The sequence below is a fragment of the Danio aesculapii genome, chromosome 20 (genome assembly GCF_903798145.1).
Source record: "Danio aesculapii chromosome 20, fDanAes4.1, whole genome shotgun sequence".
NCBI classification, from domain to species: domain Eukaryota; kingdom Metazoa; phylum Chordata; class Actinopteri; order Cypriniformes; family Danionidae; genus Danio; species Danio aesculapii.
This window is the reverse complement of record NC_079454.1, coordinates 54,707,219-54,720,137: the sequence shown is the minus strand read 5'-3', so window position 1 is coordinate 54,720,137 and position 12,919 is coordinate 54,707,219. Positions and strand designations below refer to the sequence as shown.

Genomic DNA, 12,919 nt, shown 5'->3' with positions numbered 1-12,919 from the left:
ACATAGAAGAAAAGAGATGAAGACATAATATTTCTGAATTGTATGAAAAGACAAAAATAACCTTACTGCAGAAAACTTAATTAAAAATAAAAACAGTATCTCCTCCCAACAGGATAAACAGCAGTGATCAAGAGTGCATGATTATATGCTGTTATGGCTTTGCAGTCAATAACTGTGATTATAATGGAAGTCAATTGCCCGTTTACACAATCGCACCTAAAGCGAACTTGCCAGAGCGAACCAGGACAAGTCACGTTTCCACTGTCACTTCCAAGGCCGGTAAAGGGCATTTTACCCAGTCTGCGTTTGTTCTAGTTCCTGCCAGTAATTTCCTTCACCTGTGTTGATCTTCAGCTCAATCTGTATCACCTGTATTAGTTGATCAGTGAGTGTATTTGACAGCAGGGCTGATTCAGTAACTTCACACACTCTTCATCTGAAGCTTCACTGAAGGGGACTATCTGAAGACCAAGGTGATTTTAGGCATCAAGAGCTACTGAGCAGCTTTATACTGAGCATTTTCCTAAGTAGCTTCTCTCTTCTGTTAATGTTCAGGTTCATGATGTTCCTGCTGAGGAGTCTTCTGCTGCTTTCTATCATGTTCTCCATGGGGAATGCAGACGGTAACCAATCGACCCTCATTCCTCTTCTAAAAGCTTGTTCTCTTGTGTTTAGAGATTGTGTCTGAGCGTTTACCAGCCATAATCACACAGATATTATTAAACATGTCAAGTTAATAACTGTGCTGGGAATATCAGGATAACCATGTGTTTCTGTACTGTACAGGCCGATTTGGATGCCCCAGAGACTGGAGAAGGTCTGGCTCTCGCTGCTTCAGGTTTTTCTCCAGGTCTGTGAACTGGGTCACAGCAGAGGTAATGTGTTTGCTGCAGTTGTAAGTGACTTCTGATCTGAGTGAAATGTCTAAACTTTGGATTGACCATTTAAAATAAACATGTGTCCTTCAGAGAAACTGTCAGAGTCTTGGTGGGAATCTGGCTTCTGTGCATAATCAAATGGAGAATGATCTTCTGCTGAGTCTGGTGCCGAGCTCCGCACGCTGCTGGATTGGTGGCCATGATGGTGAACAAGTAGGCCTGAGACTTGTTTGTCTGTCAAGATCCTCCATTTAATGCTCTTAACATGCTGTTCTGTTAAATTTCTACCAAGTAATCTGATTGCCTCTCCTCAGAATGGACAGTGGTTGTGGTCTGATGGATCGTCATTTGGTTACACCAACTGGTGCTCAGGAGAGCCTAGTAGCGGGTCTGAGCACTGCTTGGAGATCAACTGGACATGTGAGTGGTTTGTGGTCCTCTTGGTGGCATAAACTCCTACAGTAACATTAAATGTCTCTGTCAAAGCATTAAAGTTGATCTTTAAGTGTGTGTACATGACCGTGTTATCGCCACTGATCTAAATATGATTTCTTCTACTCTACAGCGGACCGTTGCTGGAACAATCAGGGCTGTTCGACCCCAATGGGCTATTTGTGTGCTAAAGATCTTAGATGTCATGGTGGTGATTAGGTTCCAGTTTGCCTGTTCTGCTCACTTCAATATCTGTACAGAAGTGTTAGTGACTGTATAACTTCACCTGAGTCTTCACACACTCTGTATCACACTTCAAACCAATAAAAGTGAGTAAATGGTGTATGCTGTGGTAAATCCGTCAGTGAAGTGTTCTGGGTAAGCTGTGCTGCTGGGTAAAACCAGCTGTCGTTAGACGCGTTTCCACTATCGCACCAGAAGTGTATGAGGCAGTGCAACAGGTGTTATATTATATTTATTAATTTCACTCAAAATTCTCCTTGTTATTCATCAATTATTTTTATTTAATTGTGTATTTTCAAAGTTGTTCCTTAAATATCTTATATTTCAGAGTTAATGAAATCATAGTTGTGTTTTTCTATGTATTGGTGTATTTTGGAAAATTGCGCGTGGCCCCTTTAAGTGTCGTTTTCCGGTTCCGCCTGCTCTCACTCAGTTCGCGGCAAACGCGATTGAGGAGAGGTTGGTGAGCTCCTAAGGAAAGCACATACTCAGCTTTGCCATTTGTTTGCTTTATTCATGCAGAATAAAAGCCTGTTAATTCCCATATGACTGGTTCCTTTCGCCTAATCACCACACAACGCAGAGTAAAGCGAGGACCGGTCACATTGGTGCCGTGACTTTACACTGATGAGTCATCATGGATCTTGCTTGATCAACGCCAGTTTGGTCGCCGGGGTTTACTGCATCGTTGGACATCTGATTTCTGCTGGTATCTGTGTCAAGAGGTTGGACATTAACCCGTGCATACAGAAAAAAAGAAGCTGAAAGTTTGAAATTAATCTTACCAAAGACAGTAGAAAAAATATAAAGGATTAAAAAAAAAAAGAGAAAAGAAAAAAAACAATTACTTGTGAATTAATTTTACTTTAATGATTTGACTTTTTTTTTTTTTTTTTTTTTTTTTTAAATCAACTGTTTATTTTTGGTGATCATTATTAAGATGTCACAAAAGGGTGAGAAGACAGATCTTTCAGCTAGTAATGGGTTTGAATTGGGTTTTGCTAGGGGGCGTATCTTTAGTGAACTTGAACATACCCCACTAAGAAGAGCTGTTAATTTTGGTAGTCCCAATTTTTGCTCTACCCGTACTTCTGATAGGGTGCACAGTACTGAACAGTGTGTAAATGCTGATTCACATGATAATGAGTGCAGTAACACTGACCTGAGTAGTTTGATCACACAGCTGGCTCAACAAATAGGTCAGTCAATATCTGACCAGCTGAAAAAAGGTAGCGAAAAGAATGAAACTATTGATAATCAACCACAGAGCATAAGAACAAAATCAGGTTCTCACTGAGTCACCGTCTCTCAATTTAACTGGTATGAAGCTGGTTATGAAGCCTGATGTTAAGGCACCCCCCTGCTTCAGAGGGGATGGATCTGACAAATTGACAGTACATGAGTGGGAAGAACTCATGAACATTTATCTGAGAAAGAAAGGCATCCCTCTACCTGAACAAGCTGATGAAATTATGTCGAACATAACAGGCAGAGCCAAAGATATAATAAAGATTACTCTTCGTAGCAACCCATTATTGCAGCCGCAAAAAGACCCAAGAGTTGTCACAGACATACTCAAGCAACATTTCAGTGATTTGACATATTCTTCGATGCCGCTTGCTGATTTTTATGGTACCTTACCTGTTCCAGGAGAAACTGCTATGGAGTACTGCATTCGGCTTAATAAAGCTGTTGATATAGCAGATGAGTGTTTGAGGAGACAGGGACGAAGTATTGAAGATACCAACCGTGAAGTGACGATGATGTTTGTTAAATACTGCCCTGATCATTCTCTTTCTGCCATCTTAAAATTTAAGACTGCTGATAAATGGACTGCAGCTGAAATACAAGAACGCCTTGATGAATTTCAAGCTGAGAAAAGAGCGCAGTTGAAGGCACAGTCTAATCGTTCTGCCTTTATGAAGCCTGTTGCCACTTATGCTCAAGCACCGACTTTGGATGGTGAATTGTCCAGGAATGAACCAGATGTATCAGCAGGTCAAAATGTGTCACTGTTACCACCATCAGTTCAGTCAAGCGACAGTTGCACACAGTCTCTTATCAATCTGCTTGATCGTGTGCTGAAACAAAATGCACAGACTCCATCTGTACCTGAAGATTATAGACATGCGAATGCGAGACGGATGTTTTGCAAAGTGTGCAGAGCTACTAATCATTCTACAGTAGCGCATTGCAGAAGAGAAGGTTTGTGCCTGTCTTGCTTTGAATATGGACACAGAAAGAGAGAGTGCCCAAACTGGAGTAGTCGACACAGTCCAGACGTAAACTACTCCTCACAAGGAACTAGTCCGTTAAACCATTAGACCCACATTCGGTGAGGGGATGTGTGGGTGATGATGAAACCCTCATAATGGATCTGGAACGACAGTACGAGAATGCATGTAATGCAGTTTCTGATGATACTCATGTTATATACACACAAAATATACAGAAAATAAGGCCTTTTTACGATTTATTCTATACCTCTGTGATTGTGAATGATCACTTCCACTTGAACGGAATGCTTGACACCGGCTCTATGTCCTGTACACTAAGTGAAGCAGCCGAACAAAAGTTGCTGTCTGAAAACGCTGTTTTGGATAAGAGAGCACTCCCGGAGAATATTGTTCTTCTGGGTGTTGGAGGTAGGACGGCGCAACCAAAATGCTTGTACGAAGTTAACATGAAAGTTTATGGCATTTGCTGTCGGGTTCCAATTCTTGTGGTCCCAGGTCAGCACGATGATTTGATTCTTGGTACTAACTTGATAAAACACATCGTGAGCAAAATGAAGAACACTGATGAGTACTGGGATTTCATATCACAGAGTCCCACACAGCTATCACAGGAAGGGGAACACTTTTTGGATGTGATGTCAAATATCACACGTTGGCGACATGATGAGATCCCTCACAAGATTGGAACAGTAAAACTCCAGCGTGCTGTTACTCTTGCTGCTAGACAAGAACATTTAGTGTGGGGTCGACTGCCTAGTAAGACTCCATTGTCCCTAGGGATCACTATTTTGGTTGAACCAACAACTTCCAAGACTATGCCAAGAAACATCATGGTTGCACGGGTGATAACATCTATGTGGGGTGATAGGTGGGTTCCTATGAAGATAACCAACTTATCTGACCTACCTGTCACACTGAGAAAAAAATCGGAGACTAGCAGATGTTTCACCTTGTCTGGCTGTTGAGGATTTCCCCATCTTGCAGCGCACTGGAAAGATACAGATGGTTAATTCAGAGATACAAGCGAATACAAGTTGTAGTTGAAACTTAAAACTAAATGATGTTGAATTGACATCGATCTCTGCAAAGTCACGGATGCATCTAAGGAGAAATTGGTTCAGTTATTGATCAAGTACAATGATGTCTTTTCTAAACATTCGTTAGATTGTGGCGAAGCCAAGGAATTTGAACACTGTATCCGACTTACAGATGAGAGGCCTTTCCGATTACCATATCGTCGGATTCCTCCTGCCCATTACCAAAAACTGCGGCAAGCGCTAACTGAAATGGAGGAGCAAGGGATTATTAGAAAATCTGTCAGCGAATATGCATCACCGTTAGTGCTTGTATGGAAAAAAGATGGAGGTCTTCGCATTTGTACAGACGTGGCTTAATGCAAGAACGCTCAAAGATGCTCACCCACTCCCCCATCAGTCGGACTGCTTGGCTGCTTTAGGAGGTAATAATTTCTTCAGTACGATGGACCTAACCTCAGGATTTTATAATTTGCCCATGAGGGAACAGGACAAGAAGTACACCGCTTTCGTTACTCCTATGGGGCTACATGAGTACAACCGCATGCCCCAGGGTTTGTGCAACAGCCCAGCTTCATTCATGCGGATGATGCTTAGCATTTTTGGAGACATCAACTTTAGCAGCTTACTCTGCTACTTGGATGATTTACTTGTATTTGCATCTACTGAGGAAGAAGCTTTGAACAGGCTGGAAATAGTTTTCCACCGGCTTAGGATGCATCGCCTAAAGTTGAGTCCCAAGAAGTGCCAATTCTTGCGTGATTCAGTAAAATTTTTAGGCCATATTATTTCTGGAAGCGGCAATTCTGTGGATTCACAATAGTGTCATATCTTGAATAAAATACCCTAAACTATATAGAAGTTTATATATACACTGATCTAAATATGATTTCTTCTACTCTACAGCGGACCGTTGCTGGAACAATCAGGGCTGTTCGACCACAATGGGCTATTTGTGTGCTAAAGATATTGCATGTCGTAATTAGGTTCCAGTTTGCCTGTACTGCTCACTTAATATCTGTACAGAAGTGTTAGTGTGACTGTATAACTTCACCTGAGTCTTCACACACTCTGTATCACACTTCAAACCAATAAAAGTGAGTAAATGGTGTATGCTGTGGTAAATCTGTCTGTTGTATAAAGATTTGAGATGTAAGCAGTGGTGTTCTGGGTAAGCTGTGCTGCAGTACTTTGTGCTATCATTTCTTTTTGAACGTGCACTGCTTCCATGTTGCGTTCTTCATCTACACAGCAGGTGACATGGGCAAGTCTAGTTATCCATGACTAGTTTTACATGCTCCCTTACCCAAGCTTTTCCTAAAATCAGTGTCCATTGACCATATTTGGAAGGGTTGTGAAACGAGCTGTTCTGATGCTCTTTTGGTTCAGTTCTCTCACTAAGTGACACTCTAAATTATTGTTCATTTGTTAATTCAATTATGCAAGTGAAAAATTAAATTGTCAGCAAGCGTTTTCAATCCACCTGGTTAACCTGGTTTTCCTTTAGAAACAGTTGTTGTGGATGTAAACAGGTTTTAGACAAAAGCGTCAGGCTCGACTTGTTTAGTGGTGTCTGTAAATAAAGAAGTCCAATGCCTCAAGTTTTATAAATGAAGCAGGTAATGCATATGAGGTTAATCAAGGAAGGGGGGGGGGGGGGGTTCAAACAAAGTGTTCATGGTAAATCAAAGATGTAAAAGACAAACTGGTGTTGTACAGGTAAACCTGCACCTTGCAGTAATCAGGAATGCATGATTATATGCTGTCATGGCTTTGCAGTCAATGAATGTGATTATAATGGAAGTCAATTGCCCGTTTACACAATCGCACCTAAAGCGAACTTGCCAGGGCGAACCAGGACAAGTCACGTTTCCACTGTCACTTCCAGGGCCTGATCGAGCCAAAGCAGGGCTTCCTCAGGGCTACTGCAATTTCTGTAAAGTTATTGCACTTGTAACGTCAGTCACATGATAATGTAAACATGGCGGATAATGTAATATCAAAGTCATGCTTAACAAGATTTGGCTTTAGGTGCGATTGTGTAAACGGGCAATTGACTTCCATTATAATCACATTTATTGACTGCAAAGCCATGACAGCATATAATCATGCATTCTTGATCACTGCTGTTTATCCTGTTGGGAAGAGGTACTGTTTTATAATTTTTAATTAAGTTTTCTGCAGTAAGGTTATTTTCGTCTTTTTCATACAATTCAGAAATATTATGTCTTCATCGCTTTTCTTCTATGTTAAGCTGCTTTGACACAAGCTACATTGTAAAAGAGCTATAGCAATAAAGATGAATTGAACAACAGCATTTACTGTGGTTTGTGCTGTTTACTGTAGTAATATTTGAGGTGTTTCACAGGGTATTTCAATGCTTCATGACGGCAATGATTGATTTGATGATGATTAAAAGTGTTTCAAATCTAAAAAAAGCATATTTTATTTAGCAAATTGTAACAGAAACTCAGAACTAATGTCATTTTATTTGCTCCAGGGTGAATGTGATGGACCATTAGTCGAATTTATAAATCATTTATATACTAAAATACCATTTCTCTCCTTCTCTGAATATTTGTTGAGTTTATTTACAGTATTTAGGACAAGTACATTATGAGTAACTGTAACTAAATTCCCTAATATGTAACCGTAATGCAGTAGATTATTTTTTCAGCAGGTAAGTTCTTGAATCCCTTTGTAAGTAATTGTATAATACTGATAATTAAACATCTGTTGACAAACCACAGCAGGCTGAAACAGTCGTCACTCTTCTGTTCTGTAAATATTTTATATCAGAATATTATTATTATTTAGTGAAGTTATTAAAATTATTTTGTTGAAAAACATCTAATATTAGTGATTAGATTGTTATATGTTAGGTTTCATCAATTGCCCAGGATGCTGGGGTTAAACCCCTACTCTTTCTTTAAAGGACATCCCGGGATTTTAAACGACCACAGAGAGTCAGGACCTCAGTTTAACATCTCATCCGAAAGATGGTGCTCACTGAGCAGTATAGAGAGTTCCCATCAATATACTGGGGCATTAGGACCCACCCAGACCACAGGCTGAGCACCCCCTGCTGGACTCACCCACACCACTTCTGGCAACAACCTAGTTTTCCCATATGGCCTCCCATCCAGATACTGACCAGACACAGCCCTGCTTAGTTTCATGGCAAACCAAAGAGTTGCAGCGTGCTAACTGCCAGCTAATGGTTTACTGTAGTACATTTTAGCGTTTCTCACTCTGTTGCTGAATAACCAACCAGACCACTTCTGTCATTATTCTCACTCTTACAAATGCTGGTGTTCAGGCACAATACACTGAGAAATCTTGCAGCTGTTTGTAAGGTGCAGGTTTACCTGTACAACACCAGTTTGTCTTTTACATCTTCGATTTACCATGTACGCTTTGTTTGAACTCCCCCCCCCCCCTTCCTTGATTAACCTCATATGCATTACCTGCTTCATTTATAAAACTTGAGGCATTGGACTTCTTTATTTACAGACACCACTAAACAAGTCGAGCCTGACGCTTTTGTCTAAAACCTGTTTTCATCCACAACAACTGTTTCTAAAGGAAAACCAGGTTAACCAGGTGGATTGAAAACGCTTGCTGACAATTTAATTTTTCACTTGCATAATTGAATTAACAAATGAACAATAATTTAGAGTGTCACTTAGTGAGAGAACTGAACCAAAAGAGCATCAGAACAGCTCGTTTCACAACCCTTCCAAATATGGTCAATGGACACTGATTTTAGGAAAAGCTTGGGTAAGGGAGCATGTAAAACTAGTCATGGATAACTAGACTTGCCCATGTCACATACCTGCTGTGTAGATGAAGAACGCAACATGGAAACAGTGCACGTTCAAAAAGAAATGATAGCAAAGTACTGCAGCACAGCTTACCCAGAACACCACTGCTTACGTCTCAAATCTTTATACAACAGACAGATTTACCACAGCATACACCATTTACTCACTTTTATTGGTTTGAAGTGTGAAGACTCAGGTGAAGTTATACAGTCACACTAACACTTCTGTACAGATATTAAGTGAGCAGTACAGGCAAACTGGAACCTAATTACGACATGCAATATCTTTAGCACACAAATAGCCCATTGTGGTCGAACAGCCCTGATTGTTCCAGCAACGGTCCGCTGTAGAGTAGAAGAAATCATATTTAGATCAGTGGTGCACTGTAAAAAGTGCTACACTCACAAAGTTGGTTTTATATACTTTAAATAATTGCAATCTAGTTAATTATATTTGTTTTATACCAAAAAATATCAATTTGCTTATTGTTTACTTAAAGTAGATCAGTTTTTAAATAACAGTATATTTTAAATAAAACTAATGCAATTTATTTGAGTATATTTTTGTATGTGGTTATTGTGTAGAATAAATGTTATAAAAGTGAGTTGACACAGACAATTTATTAGAGCAGCTGTCGATGTGTGCAGGTCTGTTCATCAAACGTGATTTTAATAATTCTGCGTGACCCCATTTTCACTGCCCGCCACTTTCCAGACACACGCAGCATCTACAAGGGGTGACATTTACTGCTCGCAGCAGCGGATCTGATTAACACGGTAAGTTGCAAATGTAGCCGAATGATAATTGTAAAGTCATGCTAAACTGCCGACTTCACTAGGCAGGTGAGGTTTTAGCTTGTAAATTGTACTGTAACGTCAGGTAACAGACTGCTCTCACATGGAAAGCTAAGTTGGCTAACGCTAACCAACGCTAGTTCATGCTAACGATTAAAAGTGATAGTCCTGAGAAAATTTTTTTAAAAGTAGTTTTAAAACACTTAGTAGGTATAACTAACGTTACAGAACGGATTAACTAGGTCTCTGGTGGGCGGTCGGGGGGTGGGTGCAGTTTGCTAGCGCTAACTTGGCTAGCTAACCTAAGTTATTATCAGCACATTAAGGATGCATATTAAATGCAGAATCGTATGGAACAGTAGTTTGTGTTTAGCGTAACATTAAGTAGCTTAAGGTTTGTGTTTAAGAGATTTAGTTCATAAGTTTTTTGTTAATACTGCAATGTGAATAAATTACAGATTTATAATTTTTGAACTTAAATTACATTTATGTTTACAGAACCATTTAAGATGTACGCACCTCATTCTAAAATGCATTTTCTTGGTCTTTAGATACCAAAGTGATTTTGATTATTTTGTTAAGAAAAACGTTAGATACGATTACAGCTATAATTATTTGCAGGTAAGTAAAACACGGGTAAAATTGCAAACAATAGTGGGCTCCATAAAATTGCATTTGATATCTGAAGATTTTTTGTATGTGTGCAATGAACAAACAGTAAAAAATATCCTAATGCAGTTTCTTATTATCTGTCAGTCTTTCACTAAAGCTAACTGAAAACACTGATTCACTGAACTATCATTTGCCAGTAACATTAAATTTTGAGAAAAAGTAAATTAAAAGTAGCTTCAGCAAAAATGTAATGTTAACCTCAAGGTAATATGTAAAATGGCAATGTATTTATTTAATTTTGTATTATGACTTATGCAAAGTTTGGTGCAAAATGATGACAGTTAAATCATAGATTTTATATTTGCCATTTTCAAACTGTTTAATATGTAAGTTACATGCATATTTTTATGCTTTATAAGTTGCAAAAATAAACTGAAAATGTAATACCTAAATTTAAATAATTCCTTGATTGACAGGCAACCGAAATACCATACACTGTTACACTGAATAAAATCAGTTTTCTTTAGAATTTGATTCTTAAACACACCTGGAATAATGCAAGTACACAATAACCTATATAGCCTTTTTTTTAATACAGAAGTTTAACTAAGGTAAATTTTAACTGATAAACTAAGGTGTTTCATCCATGTATCATTCTCACTGCACTTTTGTAACTTGACTTGTAGTTTATGTAAGATATTTGCTATTTAGCATTTAGCTATTTAATATTATTTAGTATCAAACACCTGAACTCCTGTTTCTTTTTTCTCTCCACCAATAGAGTTGTGTGGAATCAGAGGTGCATGCGGCTGCCCACGGGAAAAATTTGACATCAGCCCAACACAGTTTGGATAATCATAGGACTGTCAGAGGTTTACCAAACCTGTCATGTGCATGATGGCTCCTGTTTGGACTTACTGATGTCCTCGACTTCCATCAAAACTGTATACATTATTTGAGATATATCAGAGACTCTTTGTGGGACTGGACCTTATGCATCCTAAATCTTCATCAAAGTATGCAGATCTCCTTACTGAGTTGTCTTAGATGATTTCTCAATAGGATCTGGCATTATTAATGTTTTTATTTATGTATTGTGTATGTGCAGCCACATTAATGGCCTGTTTTGTAGTCACTTTTAGGGACATTGGTTGACATTGAATAAATGCTATGGTCTTTAATCCATCTTCCCATTCTTATTTAATTGTTATTAACCGTATAAAGTCTGTTTATCTGTTTTTACTTAATCACTGTATAGTGTGCTTAGAATATAAAAATGAAGATTTATTTTCTGAGGTTACAGCCAGAAGTCAATTGAATTCATTTTAAATGACATATGCATGGTTAATTTTATTTAGATAATCAAGTTCTTAATACCTAATTAAAATAAGTTCAGGCAACATATAGCAATGTATAAATAAGTTAGGTTTAACAAAAAAAGTAAGTTTATCTGATTTGAGTAATTTTAGAAATATTAGTTGGCTCAACTTAATTTTGTTACATTTGTTTTAAGCAAAGTTTTAGTGTTTAATATACTTAAAAAAGGCTGGAAGTTGATTCAATCTAAAACGTCCGATGCAGCCACTTGCCTCACTTTTTATAAGTTAGATCTAGGTCATACTTTTTACAGTGTGATAACACGGTCATGTACACACTTAAAGATCGACTTTAATCCTTTGACAGAGACATTTAATGTTACTGTAGGAGTTTATGCCACCAAGAGGACCACAAACCACTCACATGTCCAGTTGATCTCCAAGCAGTGCTCAGATCCGCTACTAGGCTCTCCTGAGCACCATTTGGTGTAACCAAACGACGAGCCATCAGACCACAACCACTGTCCATCCTGAGGAGAGGGAATCAGATTACTTGGTAGAAATTTAACAGAACAGCATGTTAAGAGCATTAAATGGAGGATCTTGACAGACAAACAAGTCTCAGGCCTACTTGTTCACCATCATGGCCACCAATCCAGCAGCGTGTGGAGCTCGGCACCAGACTCAGCAGAACATCATTCTCCATTTGATTATGCACAGAAGCCAGATTCCCACCAAGACTCTGACAGTTTCTCTGAAGGACACATGTTTATTTTAAATGGTCAATCCAAAGTTTAGACATTTCACTCAGATCAGAAGTCACTTACAACTGCATCAAACACATTACCTCTGCTGTGACCCAGTTCACAGACCTGGAGAAAAACCTTAAGCAGCGATAGCGAGATCTTGTCCAGCCTCTGGGGCATCCAAAGATGTCTGTACAGTACAGAAACACATGGTTATCCTGATATTCCCAGCACAGTTATTAACTTGACATGTTTAATAATATCTGTGTGATTATGGCTGGTAAACGCTCAGACACAATCTCTAAACACAAGAGAACAAGCTTTTAGAAGAGGAATGAGGGTCGATTGGTTACCACCTGCATTCCCCATGGAGAACATGATAGAAAGCAGCAGAAGACTCCTCAGCAGGAACATCATAACCTTAACATTAACAGAAGAGAGAAGCTACTTAGGAAAATGCTCATTATAAAGCTGCTCAGTAGCTCTTGATGCCTAACATCACCTTGGTCTTCAGATAGTCGCCTTCAGTGAAGCTTCAGATGAAGAGTGTGTGAAGTTGCTGAATCAGCCCTGCTGTCAAATACACTCACTGATCAACTAATACAGGTGAAACAGATTAAGCTGAAGATCAACACAGGTGCAGGAAATTACTGGCAGAAACTGGAAGAAACGCAGACTGGGTCAAGCTACGGTCACACCGGGCTTTGTGTGTGCGAAATTCTGTCGTACGGCGCTGCGAAAAGGGGCGGGATTAAACAAGATGATTAGACATTTAAAAAGCCAGCGATTGCTCCATGCTTTAA

General features: G+C 39.0%; 2 protein-coding genes and 1 long non-coding RNA gene across 5 annotated transcripts; 2 read left to right on the top strand and 1 right to left on the bottom strand.

Annotated features, from left to right (window-relative positions):
• The first annotated feature begins 435 nt into the window (after positions 1-435).
• Positions 436-5,937, top strand: LOC130248147 (galactose-specific lectin nattectin-like). 3 transcript variants are annotated; one of them, XM_056481697.1, is made up of 6 exons: positions 436-473; positions 556-623; positions 787-875; positions 969-1,091; positions 1,193-1,298; positions 1,444-1,593. In XM_056481697.1, exons 2-6 carry the CDS (start codon positions 560-562, stop codon positions 1,527-1,529), a joined length of 468 nt encoding a protein of 155 aa, XP_056337672.1. In that variant the 5' UTR covers positions 436-473; positions 556-559; the 3' UTR covers positions 1,530-1,593. The 3 variants fall into 3 exon arrangements, with proteins under 3 accessions (XP_056337672.1, XP_056337673.1, XP_056337671.1); XM_056481698.1 differs by lacking the exon at positions 1,444-1,593 and adding an exon at positions 5,731-5,937 and having other exon boundaries at positions 449-473; XM_056481696.1 differs by lacking the exons at positions 436-473; positions 1,444-1,593 and adding an exon at positions 5,731-5,937 and having other exon boundaries at positions 548-623.
• Positions 5,938-8,837: 2,900 nt separating this feature from the next.
• LOC130248024 (galactose-specific lectin nattectin-like) lies at positions 8,838-12,533 on the bottom strand. The gene is made up of 5 exons (XM_056481543.1): positions 12,470-12,533; positions 12,218-12,306; positions 12,002-12,124; positions 11,795-11,900; positions 8,838-8,992 (listed from the first exon to the last, which is right to left on the bottom strand). Exons 1-5 carry the CDS (start codon positions 12,531-12,533, stop codon positions 8,913-8,915), a joined length of 462 nt encoding a protein of 153 aa, XP_056337518.1. The 3' UTR covers positions 8,838-8,912.
• Positions 9,127-11,235, top strand: LOC130248025 (uncharacterized). Its single transcript, XR_008839588.1, has 2 exons — positions 9,127-9,424; positions 10,836-11,235. It is a non-coding gene; the product is annotated as an uncharacterized LOC130248025 (long non-coding RNA).
• Positions 12,534-12,919: the final 386 nt, after the last annotated feature.